General features: G+C 47.4%; 2 protein-coding genes across 3 annotated transcripts in view; both read left to right on the top strand.

The window, feature by feature from the left end:
- Positions 1-335: 335 nt before the first annotated feature.
- On the top strand, positions 336-4,110 carry NAIF1 (nuclear apoptosis inducing factor 1). The gene is made up of 2 exons (XM_010210676.2): positions 336-1,134; positions 1,809-4,110. The coding sequence occupies exons 1-2, from the start codon at positions 630-632 to the stop codon at positions 2,270-2,272; spliced, it is 969 nt and encodes a 322-aa protein (XP_010208978.2). The 5' UTR covers positions 336-629; the 3' UTR covers positions 2,273-4,110.
- A 5,804-nt stretch (positions 4,111-9,914) lies between these two features.
- Positions 9,915-21,686, top strand: part of EEIG1 (estrogen-induced osteoclastogenesis regulator 1) — a 36,911-nt gene continuing 25,139 nt past the window's right edge. For both annotated transcript variants that reach the window (XM_062011463.1, XM_062011464.1), the window contains exons 1-2: positions 9,915-10,120; positions 11,524-12,156. In XM_062011463.1, the coding sequence (XP_061867447.1) occupies positions 12,011-12,156 (146 nt within the window). In that variant the 5' untranslated portion in view covers positions 9,915-10,120; positions 11,524-12,010. The remainder of the gene's footprint in view (positions 10,121-11,523; positions 12,157-21,686) is intronic.

Genomic DNA, 21,686 nt, shown 5'->3' with positions numbered 1-21,686 from the left:
AACGTGTCCAATCAGGTCGGGAGCTGGGAGCCGTTTGAGCTTGACGGACGCGGCATGTATCCGGTAGCCTCCAAGGCGGGAGGCGCGCTGTGTTGATGGACGGGAGAAGCATCCAATGGAAGCAGAGCGGCGATATCCATGGGCGGGCCCAGCCGCCCATGAGTTCACACAGGCGCAGTGGCCGCGGACAGGCGGCGAGGCGGGGCCGCCTCTCGGCCCGCAGATGGGCAGGCGGGCTGGCCAATGACAGTGCGGCGCTGGTGGCGGGAGGCTGACGGGCAGGCGGGCTGGCCAATCAGGTGAGGCAGGAAAAGGGGGCTGATTCTGGAAGCCATTACGCCAGTGTCGCAGGGTGGAGGCCGTTGCGCTGGGCTTGTCGGGTGGCCGTGGTACGCAAATTGCGTACCGTTGGCGGTGCCACAGGGGGAGCGGGGCGGGGGATTGAACACCTCTGGGCCCTGAGGGGCCTCGGGCCCCTCTGTTGGCCCCGGCCCCGGGAGGGAGCGGGGCTGGGGGGGCCCTGCCTTCCCTTGGCTCTGCCCAGGCTCCCCCAGGGCCCCCTGGGCCTGGCCAGGCCCTCTTGGCCTACAGGTGTCCCCAGTGCCCCTGCTCCGTGCCCCCTCGTGGCCATGGCGTCCCCCCCGGCACCTCCAGCCAAGAAACGCAAGATGAACTTCTCAGAGCGGGAGGTGGAGATCATCGTGGAGGAGCTGGAGCGAGGCAAGCACCTCCTCATCAACCACTTCAACGCAGGCGTGCCCCTCGCCGCTAAGGCCGCTGCCTGGCACGACATCCTGCGCCGCGTCAATGCCGTTGCCACCTGCCACCGCGAGCTGCCTGAGGTCAAGAAGAAATGGTCCGACCTCAAGACCGAGGTGCGACGCAAAGTGGCCCAAGTCCGGGCTGCCATGGAAGGGGGAGGCGACAGCCAGAACGGTAATGGCAATGGGCCGGAGAGTGAAGACCCAACGGGCGCTGCGACAGCCCCCGTTATCCTCACTCCCATGCAGCAACGCATCTGCAACCTGCTGGGAGAAGCCACCATCATCAGTTTACCGAGCGGGGACTGCAGCGCAGGTGATGGTACCGAGATACCCATCACTGCATCAGCCACCACAGTCACCCTGACCCAGAGTGAGTGCCGTGCCTGCTGAAGATGCTCTGTCCTGAATTGGAAGGTCATACTGGGAACCCTGATACTCACTTGCGAGGAAGCCCTGGGCCTTGTCTGGGGAAAGCCCCAGCTAAAAGAAGCCTCCACATCTCTGTAATGAAAATGCTGTTCTTAATATGTCCTAGTGCTGTAGAGCAGCAGCAAGATATGCACGTACTGAAAGCATCGATAGCTGGGCTTGGCCGTATGAGCAAGGGAAGCGAGTATCCTTTGCACCTTGCAGATTCTTTGATTTCCCATGTTTGGGATCAAAAGTAGAGAGAGAAATCTTTCCAAACGATGATTCCCGTGTCTTGCCCCCGAAGTGCAACTGTCCTCCTGACAAGTGCCATTCTGGGCTTGTCTTTGCCCTTAAATGTGTTGGTTAATGCCACGTGGAAAGATTGTTCTGAACTGGAGGCTGAAAAATGGTTTTGTCTAGACAGATAAGGCATGCTGTGTTCCTTCAGACTGTACAGCCTAGAAGGAAGCTCAAATGAGGGTGGAGTAGAATTAAAAAGGTTGTTTTGTGCGTTGCTGTTCATTGTATGTTATCTCACTGAACAGGCACTATTCCTGTGATATTCATTGAATAGTCCTGTAGATAAAAATCCCTGTATCGCAGCTACTTCTTACCCCTTTCCTTTGTTCTCAGTTCCTGCAGAGACGACTTACCACAGTCTGGAGGACGGAGTTGTGGAGTACTGCACAACAGAAGCCCCCACCACAGTCACCACAGAAGCGCCCTTGGAGATGATGGCACATCAACACGAAGTGTCTGCGAAACCCCAGGAGCTGAAAAGCCGAATCGCTCTGAACTCAGCCAAGCTCTTACAAGAGCAACGAGTCACCAACTTGCACGTGAAGGAGATTGCCCAGCACCTGGAGCAGCAGAATGACTTGCTTCAGATGATCCGTCGCTCTCAGGAGGTGCAGGCGTGCGCCCAGGAGCGACAGGCTCAAGCCATGGAAGGAACACAGGCGGCGTTGAGTGCCCTCATCCAGGTCCTCCGCCCCATGATTAAGGACTTCCGTCGATTTTTGCAGAGCAATACACCCAGTCCATCAGTCACCACTGACCCCAGCCAGGCAGGGCAGCAAGATGGCATGATCCAATGAAAGAAACTGTGATGGGACATCTTTCTTGGAAAACACCCTGTCCGTGCTGGCAGTGGGCAAGGGGAGCAAGAGGTGCTAGCTCTTGGCAATGTCAGATGGCTAGCCTGGGAGCCTTGTCCAGCCTAAACAGCTTTCTTTCTCCACTAATCTTATGCTAATCTGCCTTTTCAGAACTATAGCAGGATGTGTAATAGACCAGAAACTTAACATTGGCTGCTTTAGTCCCTCAAAGGATAGGTTTATTAAAAGACAAGACAGTTATTTTTTTATTTGTTTGGAAAAAGTCTCTGCAGGATGTGACACCTCTCTCTTTCTCTGAAGATCTCTGGCCTTTAACTGACTTCTGATGTGGAGAGTCTTGTTGCCATATCACAGTACAGCAGCTGCCAAGGTACAGTTACCATGAGTTGTAGTGCACAGTAGTGAATGCATTTCTGCCTCTTTGTTGAATGCATTTACTGGAAATATGGTACCAGCTGTGGTACAACCTTCTCCCTGCAGGGAGAGGTATGGATCCCACTTCTGGAGTGGGACATCCAGCCCATGCAGACCAGCACCAAGCCTCCATGCAGTTTAATAGCGCGTTCACCTCATATGCTCTCTGTGTGGTCATGAAAGTTCATTACAGACTTGGCAGATGGGATGAAAATATTGTCTTAGTTAACAGATGCTCTCATACGTATCCCAGGACAGTAATGTCTTATCTGCCTCAGCATAGTTTGTACACAAGGGCTTGGATGAGTTTGGCTTGGGTAGGTGTAACAGATGAAACTCCATCTCTGCATAGTTTGTCACCTTCATAAGACCTTAATCTATCAAACTGGACCTGGGCTGCAGAGCTTCAGCCACACAGGAATCCATAATGTTGAGGACTTTGTCCAGCACTGATCTAAGGGAAGGAATTTTGGAGATTTGGTTCTTCTGCTGGAGGTGGTGCAATTTGCTCTGTGCTTGGTAGGAGCTGGAAGTGAGTACGGCTGTTGTTTGGCTGTGAGCTGGCTGCCAGTGGCACTCAGAAACAGGGCCAAGGTTCACCTCCCTATTTTCTTACTTTTATATGGGATAAAACAACATTGCAGCCACTTTTCTGCTCTTTGAGGCATTAAAGGCTGTGAGGCTTGGTCCTTAATGAGAAAGCTTAATTTCACAGGATGGTGAACATGATTCTTACAGACTTGCAGTAACTTCATGAACTTTTTGATCAAAAGGTCCACTTGTACATGCATGAAAGAAAAAGAAGGACACATAACTCTTCTCCCTGTACCCTGCAAAGTGTGTCACATGTAATGGGCTTGTTGCTTGTCAGGTATTCTTTTTGAAATGGAACATTTCCAGAGCTGCTGTTTGCTGCTGTTAAATCTCCTCGAGGGCTGCGATGTGGTGAGCAACAACTGATGAGGGAGTCAATTTGCACAATCAAATTAAACCTTGACACAGCCTTTTAGGGAGGGATGCTGATGTGGGAACCTTGGGTAGAGCTGTAGGTGAAGGGGCTGCTGCTGCCTGTCTCTGGCTTTTGCTTTTATCTTCTGGTCTGACAGGGGGGAGGATGGGGTCGTGAGAAGAGTTCGGCCCCTGGAAGACTCCTGACCCTGTGGCACTGACAGCTCTGTGCTGAGTCAAGGTGGCATCAGCTGCATCTTCCCACCATGCCTGGCCCCTCACCACGTGAATAACACTCACCTGACTCTTCTCCTCAGACTTCATGGAATCAAATCAATTGCTCAAGATTTATTTTTAAAGTGAAAACTCTGTCCTGTGTGTTGGTTTACCTCATTTGTGTAACAATCTCGCCTTTACAAATACAAATTTTAATTAAAAACTACATTTTTGGTAAAGGGGCTGGTTCAGTTTCTCAGGATGATTTCTCCGGGGCAAAGCCAAGTTTGCAACACAGAATCCTCACTGAGAAAGGGCCAAAGCAAGCTGAGAACAGCCACGTTGGCTTTCTCTCTTATTTGTGAACTTTGTGGCCCTTATATTTCCATAATTCTGGTCTTTTTCCAAATCACACCTTTCTCTAGGAGCAACAGTTACTTCACTGTATGTGACATTACTGAAGGATACTAAGCTCCCAGCTGCTCAGATGTCACAATAGCCTAAAATGACAGATGAAGCACCAGCCTTTGGCTTTCAGTTGCAATCTGCATTTTTTTCAGTGACTAAGCACTTAAGCTGTGTTACTGTTTCATAGGAGTAATGGTGTTGCCCTCGGAACCACCCATTTTTCTTGTCTTTTCAGGATAAATATAGAGATTAGTCAAGACACCAGCATTCGGGTGCAAGTTCCGTGTACATTTTTGTCTCATTAAGAAGATGTGGCAACATTTTAAATATAGGGTGACCACTGTGATGAGGGGTTTGGTTGTTGCTCATGAGGAGGTCATCAGATTTGGGGAGGAAGAGAGAAAATGGTCACTTAAAACCAGGAGGAAGAGGTAAACAAGGCAGTTACAGAGTGAATGCATATGCAGAGTATTCAACTGAACAGGGAAGCAGTGGCCAAGCAGAATAGAAGCTGAGGAGAATCATCTGTAGATGATCTTTTTTGGTCCTCTGCTGGTCTCTTTGTACCTAGCGATTTGTATCCAGCATCCAGAGTGGGATGGAGCTATGAGGGGTTCTACCATGGGGTACCTCGGAGGTGAGGGCAACCAGCAGGCAGCATCTTTAGAGCCTACTGGAGGAAGAGAAATTTGTTGAGGGACTCTCGGTGGGTGAGAGATGAAGCTTTCAGGGCAGTGCCCATACTGCCCTCAGCGCCACTGGCTGCTGCAGGAGGAAAACTCACGTTGTGATGTGTGCAGCTCCAGCACAGCTTTCCAGGAGGTGGCACTGCACATCGGGGCAAGGCACAGGGATGCCGAGCAATAGCAAAGCCTCGCATTGCAGGGCCCTGACAGGGTGGTCCCAGAAGTGACTCTTTGCATTCCTGCTCACTCCTCTCACTGATGAATCTTTTTCAAGACTGAGAATCTTGGAGAGGAAGAAATTTCAAGTTTGAGGAGGAACACTGGTACACCTCAAAAAGTCAAAATGCCTGGGAACACAAACTGGGTCCCTCTGCTTCCCACAAACACAGGCAGAGGACACTGAGATGACAGGAGCTCACATCTGTCTGGGATGAATTCATTACAGAACTGAAGGGGCAGGCATGAGATAAAAAACCCTCATGAATTCTTTGATTATAAGCAAAGGACAGGTTTTCAGATTTTTTTAGACGATAACACATAAATTATTGGTATCCGTCAAGAACAGTGCACTGCCAGAGCTACATGGCAGTTCTGGGTGCAGATCCTGCTGAGGGACAGAGTGATGTCACCTGCACACTCACCCAAATTACCTTTGCCTCCTCCAGCATGTTTTTAAAGTTTGTCAAGCCTGTTTTGGCATTCTTCTGGGTTTTTTCGGTGTGTTTATTGCCAGCAGGTCCTAAGAGTACAAGTATGAAAATTTAAGTATTTTGAAGTCTCTGTCTTTCTTGAAAGCATCTGACAAGAAACTTCACACAGATCATCATCACAGCTTCCAGGTTGCTTTTTGTGAGCAGGAATGAAGCTGTATCAGCTGCAAACTTGGCTGACCGACCATTGGGTCCCAGCCCTGTGAGGTGATTAGCCCACAGCAAAAGCACAGCCCCAGCAGGGACAGTTTCTGTTACCTCTGCTACCTGAGATCCCAAATTAAGGGTTGCTGTGTCAAGTGAGAACCACAAACAGTTGTTTCTGCTGTGTTTGGTGTTACAACGGCACTTGTGGGGTTACAGCCAGAAGCATGGGAGCAGTGGGAGAGCCCGTGACCAGCAAGTCTCTCATCCAACAGAGCGCTGAAGGCAGCACCTGGGATACAGACACAGGATAAAGCTTCATAAACACAGCAAGTCTCGAGGCAAAACAGGTTCCAGTCTGCAGATTCTGGAAGGAACAAACCAACTCCAGTTCTACCTACAAGTCTCATGGAAAAGAAGTGGAGAGTCCTCTCACACATTCCCAGGACATACTGAAGCAGACATGGAAACCAGTAAACAAAAAAAGCCAGGCAGCTGGATTTTCAGGTCTGGCCACATGTCTGGGAAAGGAATCCACTGACTCCAGATGCCTGTGCTCCCCTTTTCTCTGTGGATAACAGGATCCCCCATCCTGGCAGGCCAGAAACCCACCATGCAGATGCGTCCTCTGCATATTCAACAGGAAACCCAGCCTAGCACAGAAAGTGAAACAGTTCTGGCCTCTATGAGGATGAGTTAAATATGGAGCTAGTGAAAAACACAAGCAGATCAAAGTAGAGCTTGCAGCCTGTTATTAAATTAAGATGAGAATATGCAAGCTTAGAATCACTCCACACCATCAGATAATCCTATGGCATGGGGATGGGTACCATTCCTCTTACAGGGTTTCCATCAGCCTGCACTGCTACAGTGGCTGCCCTGGGGGCCTGCACTCCCTGCCCCACTTTGGGAGCTCCCAGCCTGGGTCTGCCTCCTCCCAGCTCTGGGGAAGGCCTCCACCTGCAGAGCAGCTCCTCAGAGCAGGCACATTGCAGGTACTTGGCCACCAGCAATGAAAAGAACTGTGATAATCTTTTCTTTTGGATGAGGAGGCTGAAAGCTCATTAAGGCTGTTATAACAGAGGTTACAGGGGTAACAGAGGAGAGCCACTAGCGTGTTTACAGTGTTGCAGCAATGTGTATAATTTCGTTTTCATACTTTAATCATTTGGCTGCTAGGACAAATGGATGAGTGTGATGTTTTCCAGAGGAAAACACTGATGATATAGTTCACAGGGCTTGATAACTTGCCCACATATCTGGGATTCCCCTGGGTTAATAGAATTTGACACCTCACCAAATGTGTTACAGAACCTATCTCACTTCACCTCACTCAGTTTTGTCCCTTCTGAATTTATCTTACCTTGTTACTTTCCTGCTGCTTTATCTTAGTCCTCAAAGAGGGGAGGGAGGAGGCAACAAAAGCCATCTCTGTTCCTGCTCACTCCCAAGGCGAGCCAAGCATAGACATCCCAGCCCTGGCCATCAAGACACACCTCCAGTGATAGCAGAGGTGAGGCCTAGACTTAATTGGAGTGGCCAAACTGATAAATTATCCCAGACTGATATGAGGATGCCCTGAGACAGCAAAAGTTGAGGAAGTAGTGGCAGCAGTGAGGAGTGTCATCAGGAAAGGCTTCAGACAGGGAGAGCACGCAGTAAGGACATGGCTGAGGTTCATGGGGCAGAGGTAAGGTTGGCAAGGTCACAGAAAACAAATTAACAGCATCTGAGCCTGGGGTCAGCAGAATCAACATATATCAGAGCAGCCTGTTCACACCCACATGGCCCATTAGTGAGTGGACTGGACTCTTACCAGAAAATTATTTAAAGCCAGTGGGGTGGTGGGTGGACAGAGACACCCTATACCCACATCTCCTCTGTGGGGCTCAGACTAACTCACTCCCTCTGGGATCAGCAGAGGCACACATTTGGAGGGGCACTGTCCCTTTAAAATACATGAATTTGTCCAGAAACAATTATGCAGCGTAAACACTGAAAAATCAACAGGGTGAATTCTGAACTAATAAAGATTTAATCTCCCAAGTCACGAGGCTGCATTTGTTAGGAAAATATACATACCCTTGAGAATCCAGCTATGGTTGCTATATTACACACTGTTCAGCAGCTCACTGGGCATTTTTCCAAATCCGTTTATATTTAACATCAGTCACATTATTCAATTAATTATAAAAACACTGAGGTTTTCAAGAGATGTTTCCGATAAAACTGCAGAGTAAATACGCATGAGAACAGCGAGGATTAAAATCTCTATAAACTTTAGCATTTGGGGCTGTTGCTATAAACAAAAGAAATCCTCCAAGGAGGTTATTTATCAGAGTGAATCATACCAGATAGCACACAGCCTCCTCCCACACTACAAACAGATCATTTGTCCTTTACCTAGTGATGGAAAGGAAAGCAGTAAGCTCCAGGAACGAGAAGTGTGAGGGACTGGTCTGGATTCTTCAGATGCTTCCAGCATTCCAGTATCACAGCTTGGCAAATATGAAATATTTAGCAGGCTGAGCTCTTTCCCGATAAACTGAGAAACAGAAAGGAAGAAAATTAAAAAAAAAAAAAAAGCACAGCCCATCTTTAGCAATATCTCAAGGCTTTGAAAACACCAGACATTAATTGATAGAACAATTCAAGCTCTACCTTTAAAGGCAGCCGTCACTAACACCCAGGAGACTACTGCCTCATTCAATGGTTTCACTATACCAATAGTAAATGTTTTACTGGGCCAAAATCTGTGGATGTGCTTAGCCTGGTAAGCAAGGATCGTAAAAACGCATTGGGCTTAATGCAGTTTTTAACTTCTAGCCAAGCACGTTGACATGTACTTTTCCTAGCAGACTTTTTTTTTTTTAAAGGCTCACATTGTGATAGAATTATTTGATAGCCTTGATATTGTCTGCATAGATGGCAAAGATTAAAGGCAAGGACTCTGGGCATCAAAGCCTGGCAAAGAGAGCAAGGACTCCTAGGCCTAGGCTTTCATCCAAACTTTGCCAGACATGCAAATCAGCCTTGGAAAAAGTCCTTCCCATATGAGCCTCAGCTTCTCTGCCACAGAGACTTAGGCACACCCCTAACTTTAAAAACTAGGCAAATCATGTTGGTGATTGCAGACTCCTTCAGGACAAGGAGCGACATTTTGTTCTGCTTGCCCTTAAACAATGGAATCCTGCCTAACCAGGGATCCCAACCACAGCACAGGACGCGAAGCAGCACATAACATCAGGGAGCCATTTTGATGAAGAGATGTGTTTAATTGTTTGTCACATCTCTCATACAGAGGGTGAGCCTCCAGCTCCTGACACTGCCTTGTGCTGCCCACAGGGGTATGCAGGGTCAGGCCAGCCAGCCCAGATGCTGCCGGTCAGACAGATCCACAGTCCGCTGTGTGGTACCCAGAGGCGCACAGTGAGGACAGTGACCACATCATTGTGTTTGTGGGGTACAAGTGTGTCTGTAGCATGTGTGACGTACCTGCTGGAAGAGATGTCACCAGGAGCTGACTGAGCAGGGCAGGCACTAGAACAAAGATGGGGCCAGGGATCCTGGCTATCAAACGGCAGCATTGGTAAGGACACAGCGAGACGTGTGTCAAGAGCAGCCTCTCCCACCGCCTCAGCTCAGGCAGGTTCACACCTCGCGTACAGGCTCCAGGGGCCAGGATGTGCCCACCCCTCAGCCAGCTTTCTGCAGCCCTGCAACTCGAGCTCTAACTCGCAACTGCGGAGGAGTTGTGGGTCGTCCTGAGGGGGCGGGAAGACCCAAGGAACCCCCCTGCCCGGCAGCCACACGCCTGGCCAGGCAGCCAATAGACCGCCGCCAGCCCGGCTGAGGCGACGCCGAGAGCGCCGCAGAGACCCCTCACACACACTTCCCGCCCACCGCCTCAGCCAGGAGGCGGGTCTTGCTCAAACCGACAGCCACCGCCCCCAATCCCCGGCGTCCTGTTCCCCGCCCCGCGCCGAAGCAACCAATCAAAGGCCGCTCTGCTCGTCCCGTCTCCTTCCTGCTTGCCCAATCGGGCGGCGCCGCTCTCGCGCTCCCCTCCCCCCTCCCCGGGGAGGAGGAGGTTACGTAGTGTCGGGTTGGTATTCACGAAGCACGGCGTTGGCCTTGCTCTGCCTGTGCCCGCCTGCGGCGTTGGCGTAGCGGGCGCAGTTGGCGTAGCGCTAGCAGAGGCGGCTGTGGCGGCGAGCAGCGGTGGCCGTGGCGGCCGTGCGAGGAGAAGGCTGGAGGTGCGAGCAGGGCCGGGCAGGCACCGGGCCGGCACCGGGCCGCAGGTGGGTGTGAAGGGTTCTGGGGAGCTAGCTGAGACATCCCGTATGTGAGATCGTGATTGGAGGACTGGGAAGGGGGGCTGAGACCTGGCTGCAGCTCGGTGCATGGGCTGGGAGGGAGCCCGAGACCTGGCTGCGGTTCGGGCATGGTTCGTGGGGCCAGAGTCGGGCTGCGACCCGGACATAGGCCTGTGCATGGCCCCTGGAGCAGAGAGAGGGGCTGGGACCTGGCTGCTGTTTAGTCTGTGGCTCACAGATCTGGGAGGCAGGCTGAGAACTGGCAGCCGTTCAGTGCATGGCTCAAGAAAACAAGCTGGGACCTGACCACTGCACAGTGTGTGGCCCAGGGTTGCCAGAGAACTGGCCATGACCTCACTGCAGCTTGCTGTGTGATCCACAGGGCCCAGAGGTGGGCTGAGATATATCTGCATCTCAGTGCATATTCTAGGGGACTGGAAGGCAGGCTCAGACATTCAGCAGCTCGTTGCAGGGACAGAGAGGGCAGATATGGCTCATGGAGGAGGTGGGTGCTGTGAAACAGTCACAAATCTGCCCCCTCACTCTGCTCTGAGGTGAATGCAGGAGAGTGGTGCCTCAGTGGAGGTACCCAGGCCCAGCACAGCAGGTAGAGTCAGCTGGATTCACCTGAGCAGGAGAGGGGCTTTAACCACACACCCGTGCAGGCAGAAGGAGCTTTGCCTACATGTGTTTGCAGTCAGTGATTCTGAGTATCAATGAGGATTGTTTACTGACCAGTGTTTCTAACCTTGTCCCTTTTAGCAGCTAATCAGCTCTTGTTTCCCTGGCTTAGATGTTGTGTAAATGAGTAATGAAATTACCGTCTCCAGCCCTAAAACTGCACTGTGTGGAGCATAGCTTAGCGCAGACCTGGTACTGGGGGAAGGCAGCATGCTCAGTGGGCCTGGCTATTGGACAGCTGGATGACCTGATTCGTTTGTTACTCTGTGTAATCTGGAGCAGGCTGCTTTTTTTTGTTTGTTTTTGTTTTATTCTTCTGTGCTGCTTTCTCTGTTTACAAGATACAGGTGCAAACACTTAGGGCTGGTCGGAAATACATGAAAGAAACATATTTTTGCATTTCTTGAGGCAGCTTTTGCTTACTGTTATTAGGCTACAAGTTAGACTGATCTTGTTGTGTAAACTGCTTCTAAACATGATGAGTGAAAATAGAGCAGTTTTTTATTAGCCGTTTTGCAAAGCAGAAATTACGAGAGGGATGACAACAGTGAAGCCAACTCTAAAGAGGATGTTGGGGCCAGACTAATTGAGGCCATACCTCTTAAGACTGGTATGAGTGTGGATTGAATATTACCCATCCAAACAGGTTTTAAAGGAGGAGGAGTCCAAGACTGGCTGGGACTAATTTACTCATTTCCCTCCCAAAGGCTGACCCGAAGACCTGTATCAAGGAGTTGCACAAGAGGAGGAGATAGAAACTGGAAGCTCTCTGAATGTGCTGCCCCCAGACTTAAGGCTTCTGCGAAGACTGAAGATTTCCTCAAGAGATGCTTTCTGGAGGAGTTGTGCTGAAGACAGAGCAGTGCAGCCTCTAACTGGGACAGCTCCTGCTGGTCTGGAGCTGAGAGCCAATTCTTTCCCTCCGTTTTCCCTTGGAGATGTTGCAGAGATTTAATCTGACCTCTTCCTCCTCACCTGAAGCCTGCCGTGGCGATGACCCCACAGCCAGATCCGACCACCAAAGAGAAGAGAATTGTGCGTTTGAAGCTGGGCCATCGTTGTAACTGAACTGGAATTTACTCCCTTCTTGCACTCCTGGAACGAGTGCTTTTCCTCTGCTTGTCTGTGTGTGTTTTGAGCCACTCCTCCCTGATCTTGTTTGGAATTCCTGGGCTTTCCACTCTGAATTTGCCCATGGCTTTCCTGATGAAGAAGAAGAAATTCAAGTTTCAGACAAGTTTCACTCTAGAAGAGCTGACTGCTGTCCCCTTTGTGAATGGGGTTCTGTTCTGCAAAATCAGGCTTCTAGATGGAGGAGATTTTGCCAGCTTATCTACCAGGTAAGAAGCTATTTGCAGAACTGCTTCCTGGCTGTGCTGCTTTCCCTGGTTATTCTTCATTTGAGCCGTTTAGCATATGGCCACCACTTGCCTACCCCTTGATGGGATTTTAATAGTTCTGTTGTAGAGCCCCATATGCCACAACATTCTCGGGAGTGGAGGAAGAACATAGCTGGAGAGTTCTTGGCCTGGGTGGTGTTGGCTGATCAGAGCTGAACTGAATTTTCCAGAGATATGGGGAGGGAGCAGGAGATTGCTTTCCTGAAAAGGACTGGGATTTGTAGATTAAATCAAATCCTCACTTTTTTTTCCCCTGGTTGCTGAAGTTCTCACAATCTATTTCAGACCCTGTGCTATATTGCTTTCATGCCTGACTTGAAACTCTGTAAAAAACTGTGTCTAAGTAAATCAATGCTTTCCAACTTTGCTCTCCCCCTTTGCTGCTGAATTACTGTTCTTGGTAAGAGTGGAAGTAGCTTGCTTTGCATTGCAAATTGCTGTGCAAGGAAAAACTGCTGCCTAGAGTCAAAGTTGTCAGTGTTAAAAGACACAGTTTATTTCCTTGAAGTGATGCTGTTTTATCTCCAAGACTGTAGCTGTGGTATTTTCTCCTTTTTTTATATGATCTGTCATATAGGGATTATTTGCTGCACATTTTACAAGGTTTTTCTGCCATTGTGTATTGGTATTTCTCTGACTCCTTCAGGCAGGTCTGTCCCCGCTCTTGCTGCTAATTGCTAATAAAAACTTGCTTTACCTCCAACCATGCACACAGATTATCACCAGCAGTATGCAAACGCAAATTCCATAGCAGCCCGGACTTGCTTGCTTTCTGCCTCAAGATGTGAAGGAAGGCTTCAGTTGCTTTCAGAACTTGTTTTTTTGCTTTCTTGAGTGACTGCTCAGTTTTAAAGGTACAGGATTAGTTTGTGGGTAGCTGTTAACTGCTTTATTCCAGAGCTAAAGCCTGATTTGATCTAGTTTTCTCTTTGTGGTGCTACACACTGAGTTTTCTCATTTCAGGAGAGAAGGTTTTATTAGACAAGCTTTAAACATTTCTGTCTTGCAAACAGAAATAGGAGGGCATAGCTCAAAGCTTGGCTTTTCTTCTAGAGGCATGGTGCACTTCTGAAGTCTATAGAAGCCGTGGGTGTAGAACACCTCCAAATGAAGACTTTGAATTAATTTCTCTTTTGAAGAAAATCTATCAAAAGAGCTTTTTGGTACCTTGTTCTCCCCTGAGGCTAGATCCTTGGGTTTGGTGGAAGCAGCTTATCTAAGGAATTCGAACAGTATGTGAACTTGGAAAAAAATTAACCCCTCTGCTTCCTGGAGTCATAATATGATGAGTTGAACTAGAGGGTGTCACAGAAAAAGCCTGTGCTGAGAAACGTCTGTCTCCCTCTCCTTCTCATCCCTGAAAGCAGCTTCTAGGAGCCAGCGCTGGGGTTTGCTGAGGCTGCCAGACGTTAGGGTTGTGTTGGGTTGTTTTCTGAGCTGGCTGGGGTTCAGCAGTTTGCTCAGCACAGCGCGTTGCAGATGTATTCCAGCAGTCAAATCATCTGTAATTTAAACCAAATGCATACATAACTCTCCACCAGCCTGATTGCTTATAAACGAGCAAAGGGGAAGTAGACTGTGGGGTTTGCCGCCTTTCTCCTAACCTGTCTGTACTCTAACTGAAAGCACATGGAAACCTGTTCCTCTTGAGAAGTTACAGGTCTCAGTGGTATTGAGTCATTTGACCTTTTTCAACTATATTCCCCTGTTGCAGTTAGAGAAACTTCAGGAGAGATGAAATTCCAGGAGCCATGAAGAGTTATCCGTGTGGAGGGGCTCCCAGATTATGCTTTGGCTCTGCTCTACACTCCTTTAGTAATTTCTGTGGCCTTTTTGATACTCTTTGGATCTGGGGAAAAGATTAAAGGAAAGTACACGTTGTGTCCATGTGGTGTTAGAAGTGTGTACATTATTTAGGATCTGTGACCTACTTTAAGTGGTCTTGGTCTGGCAAGGGGATTGGAATGGATGATCTTTCGAGGTCCCTTCCAACCACTGAGATTCTGTGATTGTTTCTTTGAAATCAACCATTTCCAAACCCAATTTTGTTTGAGATTGTAATGTCAGTCAGGTCGTTTTATGTGAACTGCTTGTGTAAAAAAGTCTACTGTTTGCTCTGCAATCGATTCAGACTGCTTCTGCAGTCTGTGGCAGTAGGAGGTGTGCAGCTGTGATTGAGCGGACTGGTAGCTCTTTCTTCATGAGAGCTTTCAGAGAACTGATCTGAACAAGGTGTCCCATGACATTTGGTGTCTGTAAACAGTGGGGAGAAGTAGGTGTAGGAACCCCTCATAAGAAACATTAAATCAGTGTTTTGTTGGGGTTTTTTTTCAATGAAGTGACCCATGATATGGAAAGAAGAAGTGTTGTCTGAGAATACAAGAATCTCCAGAGACAGATTTTTCAGGTTATTATTTGATTTCAGGTTATTTCCAAAATAGACTCAGCTTGGCAGCTTGCACATGTCTGTAGGTGAGAGGTGGAGATATGATATGTCCAATGAGTTGCTAGGTGACACTGGGTTTATTTGACCTGTGAGTAGTACAGAAGCGAGAGACTGTACTGCCAGCTCCATCAGCCCATCCCAGTCCCAAATCCACTTCAGCCTGGGCTTCAAGTATCTGCTGCAGCCTGATGGGCACACGTTGGGCCAGGACCTCTATCCTGAGCTGTGTGTGAGCTGCCTGGCTGGAGGGGAACCTGTCTGAAATGCTTTAAGACTTAATGCTCATAGGAATCCAAGGCACTCTGGAAAAGGTCCAGGTCCTGTCAGCACATTCAGCTTTGGGCATCTGCCTCTCTCGAGTTTTCTGGTTGGTTTGTTTTTTCTTGCAGATAGGTACCCTCACTGTGCTCAGGCCTCACATTAAACCATGGGTAATTTAATGGCTAAAGCTGAAGCTCTAAATATGCTTTTGCTTATCGTCTCCCCTCCCTTTGTAAAGTCTCCATGTGCTTTTGAGGATAGAACTTGCCTGATTCAGTTTTCAGTGGTCCTCTCAAAAAGCATCTATCGTCTGTGGGTTTATGGCAGTTGTATTACAGAAGCTGGTCTTCTGAAAATGCATCTGAGCCAGGTGTAAGCCAGGCAGGTGTTCTATTTCCTCACATAGAAGTCCCAATATATTCCCTGAATAGTATTAATCCAGATACTTAAATAGCACAGCCACCAGTGAATTCAGTTGCCTCCCAAGTGTCTTTAAAAATAGCAGGCACAGAGCAGTAGGGATGTATTCATGGCAACCGTTTTTGTGAAGCAGATGGGCTGCTGCATTTTGTACCAGTTTGAAGCTTTTTTTGGGATGGTGTGTGTCTTTGTTCCTAGAGAGATGATATGATAAGCTCATCAGGAGGTTTCAGACCAGTGGATTGGCACAGACAGGGGCCTGGATGTCCAAATGGGTACCTGTAGCTACAGGCTAATGTAGTACTTACATGTACACCTTTGAGTATTATAGAAGAGGAAGACTTGATTAAATTTACACACACAGACCCCCGCTGCTTACAGTGTCAGTTAATGTTGACTGACAGCCAGATGCTCTCTACCTTGTTGCTGATTGATTTCTGGCTGTGTGTTGGCAGTGAGTGTTGCTGGTACATGATGTGAAGGAAGTGGAAAGCCAGGTGTTACCCACAGACTCCTGACACCTCATCCTATGTTGTTCTGTTAGTGTGCCAACGGTTTTTCTCTGGTAATTCTAGTGAGAAGGAAGGGATTGTACCCTGAAAGCTCCTGTCTGACTCTAGAGGAAATACTGTTTTGCATGAGTGGAGCAACTTTGAGGGCATTTCCCACCTTCATCATTGTCTTCTGAAGGCACCTCTGGCTGTATTTCCTTTCGGACTGTGCTTTTCCAAGCACATGCAGCATTTCAGCTTGGTTTTCTGATGCTGCAACAGTCTGAACCCAAGAACACAGTTTGTCCCCAGCAGCTGTTTGCGTACAGGCTCAGTCTAGGAAGAGCTGACCTTATTAGGGTGGTCCAGCCTCAAAGTATTTTGGTGCTGTAAGCCTGAACCAAGAATGTTCTTAGCCTTGCAATTTTTAACCAAGTAAGTGTGAAAGGCCATTTCCTGTACTGCATGGAGGTTTTTTCTTTCTTTTTTTTTTTTTTTTTCCTTTGTGTAAAGCTGTATCCAGAAAGCCAAAGGAAATGCTGATACACAGGAGGCACCTCATACTGATCGCTCCCTGTGTGGCATTGTCATCCTTATGTAGGTACAGACCTAAAGCTACCTGCTTGCCTCATCTGGTGAGATGCAAAGCATCATTATGTCCTTGTGGGATACACAACTTTTAAATTCCTCTAGGACGTAAATAAAGAGGGAGAAGCATTGCCCTGCTCATAGGATTCCAAAACCTTTGTGAAGGGAGATGCAAGTCGTACCATCTCCAAAACGTAGCTCTTGGTGCCAAGAGTTAGAAATAACTAATTCACTGTCTTTATATAGTCACTGTGCCTGATGTTACAGGATCCTTTGGGTAACTGAATTCACTACAGACTGGAAAATCGTTAACTGTTTGGTTAATCAGAGACAAAAGGATTGATTAAGCTCAGTTCAGATCTAAACCTTCACCCATCTGCCTTAAAACAAAGGTTAGGTAACAAAATAGTTTCTTTTAGAGTTAGTATCCCTAAGAGGGAAGAAAACCACCTATAACGAAAGGAGAAGATTGCTGAGTTCTGCCTCTTGATTTAAGCAGGATTGCTGTGGATTAGTAGAGGAAGGAACTGGTTGTGGCTCTAAACCATTCCCCCAGTTCCATATTTTAGGATGAGGTATGCTTGGCTCAATCCTCTGCTAGAGCATGTGGTTTGATGGCATATTTTAAAAGTGGTTTTCTTGCAAATGTGTCTGAAAATATAGACTTTTCCTATGTGTATGTATATTCTTAATATGCAGGTCAAGGGAGTGAGTTTTAATGCTCCAGAGCAGCTTCACATTCTAACATACTTCTTTCCTGGCTCCAGCCTCAGGAGTGGGCTGTGAGGATGTTAGTGGAGGAAGCATTTGAATACAACCTCTATAAATGATTTGCAATAAAACATAACCTTGTTCATGATAACATTAAAGCATAATATCTGCACTGCTTGTATTCTGAAACAAATATAGAGAAGCAAGAGAACAAAGATGAGAAAAAGGAATTTAATTCCAGCAGTGTTGCTAAATGTAGGTGAAAGTTATGAGAGCAGAAGCCATGGGTGAGGTTTAACCTCTAGCAAGTTGGGGGTGTTAGGAAAAAGCGCAGTAGTGATACAGCACTGTCAGGTGCCTAACACAAATGATCTTAATCTGTGCTTTGAGTTTACAGAGCATTTCCATCACCATTTCTGGGCATCTGCAGGGTCTGACTGCAGAGTTGGGTTTGGATTGATTTGCTTTGTGCCAGACTTGCCCTTTCCAGTCACCAGTCACCACACTGGAACCTGTAGCAAGGTGGGCAATTATATTAAAACTTTCCTGCTGCAGGGACTGTATCTCATTGAGTAAAGGAACAGTCTCTGTTAATGCTCTGACTCTGGTGTGCCTGCTGTTGCTCAGGCAGGGGCTGCTTTGTTGACCAGAAGCTGTAATCTAAAGCCCTGTAACTGATATGCTGTGTGTACAGCATCAGTAAATACGTTCAGATACAGATGGCTTTCAAACTTCCCCCTCATCGCTGATTCTGAACTGGCATTGCTTTGACAGCTAACTCTTAGCAACAGCCTTATCTGTGTGACTTAAGCAGCCCTGGGTTCAAAAAATTACTCATTGGGAATTAATGTTTTACTTTGAGACTGATTTGCAGGATGGCAATACCATCAGCTCTGGCTAAAGACGAGAGGAAGGAGGAGGGGATGCCCTCCCCTTTAAGATATTTATTTCTGAAATACAGGAGAAAACCTGAATGGTTTCCAGCCTGGTTATTCTTTGTGCTCTTGAGCTGCTGTTGGTGTTGACTCTAGCTTTGTAGCTGGATTTCTGAGGAATTCATGCATGCCTTCAGGAGGCCTGTGGTCTTGCTGCACAGTGGTTGGTATTTTAATAGGCTGTAAGTTGCCAATGGCACATTGTTCTGGTGCTAGTTTCTAGATAAATGAGTTAGGTACAGATCTAGTTATTATTATTATTTTATTACAGGAAGCTACATCTGGTAGTGTTTCAGGAGAATGCTCAGCATCTCCCTTGGATCAGAAATGTCCCTGACTTCAGGGCAGCTTGTATGCTCACAATCCTGGCATGGTGAGCTCTTGCAGCATCTACCTGCACTTGGCTCTAAGGTCTCATTCGTGCGAGGACAGACGGATGTGGCTCTGTATGTGGCGTCCCTTTTTCAAACAGGATATGTTCTGCATCCTCTGTGGGCTGCCGGCTCTGCACTGAGCTTGCAGCTGACTCTGAAATGGGTCAGGAGTTATTTAGTAGCTGTGGCTTATTATATCATAAAACAGAAGCCTTGAAGTGCCCAGGACCAACATTTCAATCTGCTTGCTTGTTCTGTAACAGCCTGTAACTTTGTATCAGTAATCTGCGCTGTAAAGGTGATTATATCAGGTGGCTGGATGTGTTACCCCACCCCAGTACCAGCTGCTTACCCTGCATGATGAGAGGCTTTTTGTGTTTTCTTGCAGTTTATTCATATTCTGCCCTTTGTGCACATGCCGCGAGACACGATTCTCATTGCTATCGTAACTCTGGCCTTGGCGTCACGATCTCTCTGGTACCATACAGTGGGACTCAGCATCTCATTTTAGTGCCTGGGTTTGAAAGGCACTTCCCACTACACAAACAGTTGTGCCTGTGTTCAGTGGATGAACAGCCTTCTTGTTTGGTGTATTTTTAATCTGATGAGCAAGAAAGGGAATTGTTTTGCAGGATTCACAAATGCTGGTCTTCATGGATGTCACTTTCACGTGCGTTTCGTGGGTCTCCCACATAGCTCAATTGATAATGCCGAGATGAGAAAAAGATCAAGGAAATGGAATGGAGTTACAGATGTGAGGAAGCAAACAAAGAGGAGGCAAACAGGGACCAGAGGATTAGGAGCAGGCAAGCATGGAAGGGACAGGATGTTCTAGATAAGCAATAGCATATCCAGTCTGTATAACGGATGCTTTCCCTGTTGATAGAAAGTAGCTGAGCTGGCAAGAGGGCAGGACTATGGCTTTTCTTTGGCTGAATTTATTGCACTTCACTGGTGAGAGGAGGCCTTGAAGGAGGCCCCATATTGTAGTAGGAGATGCGACTGAAGCTAAAAATACTTTTACTGCTGTATACTGTGTTCTAAATAAGAAATGAACCCTGTTTGTTCAGCCTGAGAGCATTGAGTGTGCTTCCATGGGAGGAAGGAAGAGAGTATGTGAATTGACTGTCCTGGAAGGGCTAGAAGGCTGCAGCACTAATTAGCAATGCAGCCTTAGAGACCTAGAGAGACCATCACCCCTGCATGTGGTTGGTAACCAGCCTGAAATGTGCTCTCTGAAACAAACAACTAAAGCTAGAAAACCTTCTTTTGGGAATGCCAATTCCTAGAGCTCCTTATCTGCCTCAATGAGGCAAATCCTTTCTCATTCAGTGTGCCAAGTGTAGAAAACTTGTTTAATGCCTTTCAGAAATTACAAATGAATCATTACCCTTCATTCTGGCTTTGCAGTGGAAAAGCAGATCAAGGAACCTGTAACAGCAAACCCCATGAGAGGGATGTGGCCTCAGGGTATCAGTTTGGGGCAGTTCCATACCTCCATTTTGCTTCCAGAACAAAACTTTGTATGAAATAGCTGTGGCAATATGTTTCACTAATGGATATTGGGTTAATGATCAACAAAAGACTCCCTCAAACAGCTGCCATGTGAATCACTGGTCAGCGCATGCCTACCTGTGCTGCTGCCTGCTGGAAGTTTCCATTCCTCCTGAAATGCAAGCTGTGAGTGTGAGGAGCGTGAAACGGGGAGGCCAGAGTGAACCACGTCAAAGATTTCTGACTGCCTTGTTCTCTGTCTGGTCACTTTTGTTTCCAGTCTTTAAGGGATGATATTGCTCATCAAAATAAAAATGTAGATGGCTAGGAGAGGGGCAAGGAAAGGCTTCTCTGGGAAAAACTCAAGCTTGGAGAGTTATATTTTACCTGCCCTTGTATCAGACTCTTTCAGGCTTTATCCACACTTGAAACAGCAAAAGCAAGGTTCAGTGTTGTGCCATGGCTTTCTGTGGATTTTTGTTTCAATGTGTATAGATTGGGGAGAGAGTTGCCAGCTTGGTTTGTATTTTCATCATGCTATTTCTTTCTTTTGCTAGTTCCTGTTCTTCCAATAATTGCCTAGGCTGTGCCTGCGTGTCACAATATGAGGGAGATGTCCAGGATATTTATAATTCAGCAATTTTTCCAGATCTCTTGATGCTCCGTTGCCCTGGAATGTAGCAACAGCACTCACACTTTGACACATACTTGCTGTACCAGGTCAGCCCCAGCTAGTGCAGTGTCCTCTTTCCAGACTAAGCAATACAAGCTGTAGTGCTTTCCTCCGTCGCAGATTAATTATGTGGTAACCCCTCTGTAGGAAAGCTCTTTTCCTGGCTTCTGTTATGGTTTATCTCATGCTTTGGTAACACTGGGCAGTTGCATCTGCATAAATGTTGAATGTCTTTCAAGTGCAGCACTGTTCATCTTATGCCCTGGGTAGCCTTGCTGTGTGCCTTGCCTCGAGGGAAACTCTGTACTGAGGAGGAATGTGTTTCCTAAACCATTCCTTACATTTGCTGCCTTTCTGCTTTGTCAAATACCTTTTTTTTTTTTCTGCTGTACAGGGAGTGGCTGATTGTACTGTTTGGCCACTGTTCTACTTAAGGTCTGTTTCTGATAGCAATGCCTTTTCCTGCTTTAGGTGAAAGTACATCTATTTGTTCTTTCAAAACAAATCTATATGTTGTCTTCTGTCTAGAAGTGATGAGTATGCATCTGCAATGTCATTTGCTCTCAGTAGGGGAGAATCAAGGGAGCATGTCTGCATACAGCCAGTAGTGACAGCCACAGAGGAGGTAAAAACGCTGATCCTCAAACTCCCTCCTGGCAGCAGAGCAGTAGGAGCCTATAGTAACGTTTCCCAGGGGCTTAACCAGCACCAACTGCTGTTGCAAAATGCAGAATTTTCCTGTGGTCTGCTTTTAACAAAAACATAACTTATGAAATTACCTTTCTCTGATTAGGACAAGTTACATCATGAGGTACTCCCTTAGAGAATTGTGTTTGTCTGGAGTTGTGGCTCCAAAGGAGCAAAAGCAGCTCTCACTGCTCTATCTCAGACTCCTTTCTTGTCCCATTTTGCTGGCTCTGGCATAACACCAGCTCTGAACATGCTCCAGAGTCAGGGCAGAAAGGAAAGAAGAATTGGGACAGGGAGGGTCTAGAAATGCTAGCTCACCACCACGAGTATGATGAGAAGGCAAGGGACAGCCAGGCTCTACTCATCAGTGTCTTTGAGTTTGCAAAC

Source organism: Colius striatus, chromosome 19 (genome assembly GCF_028858725.1).
Source record: "Colius striatus isolate bColStr4 chromosome 19, bColStr4.1.hap1, whole genome shotgun sequence".
Lineage (NCBI taxonomy): Eukaryota > Metazoa > Chordata > Aves > Coliiformes > Coliidae > Colius > Colius striatus.
Note: the sequence above shows the minus strand (reverse complement) of the source record. Positions and strands in the feature narration are given on the sequence as shown.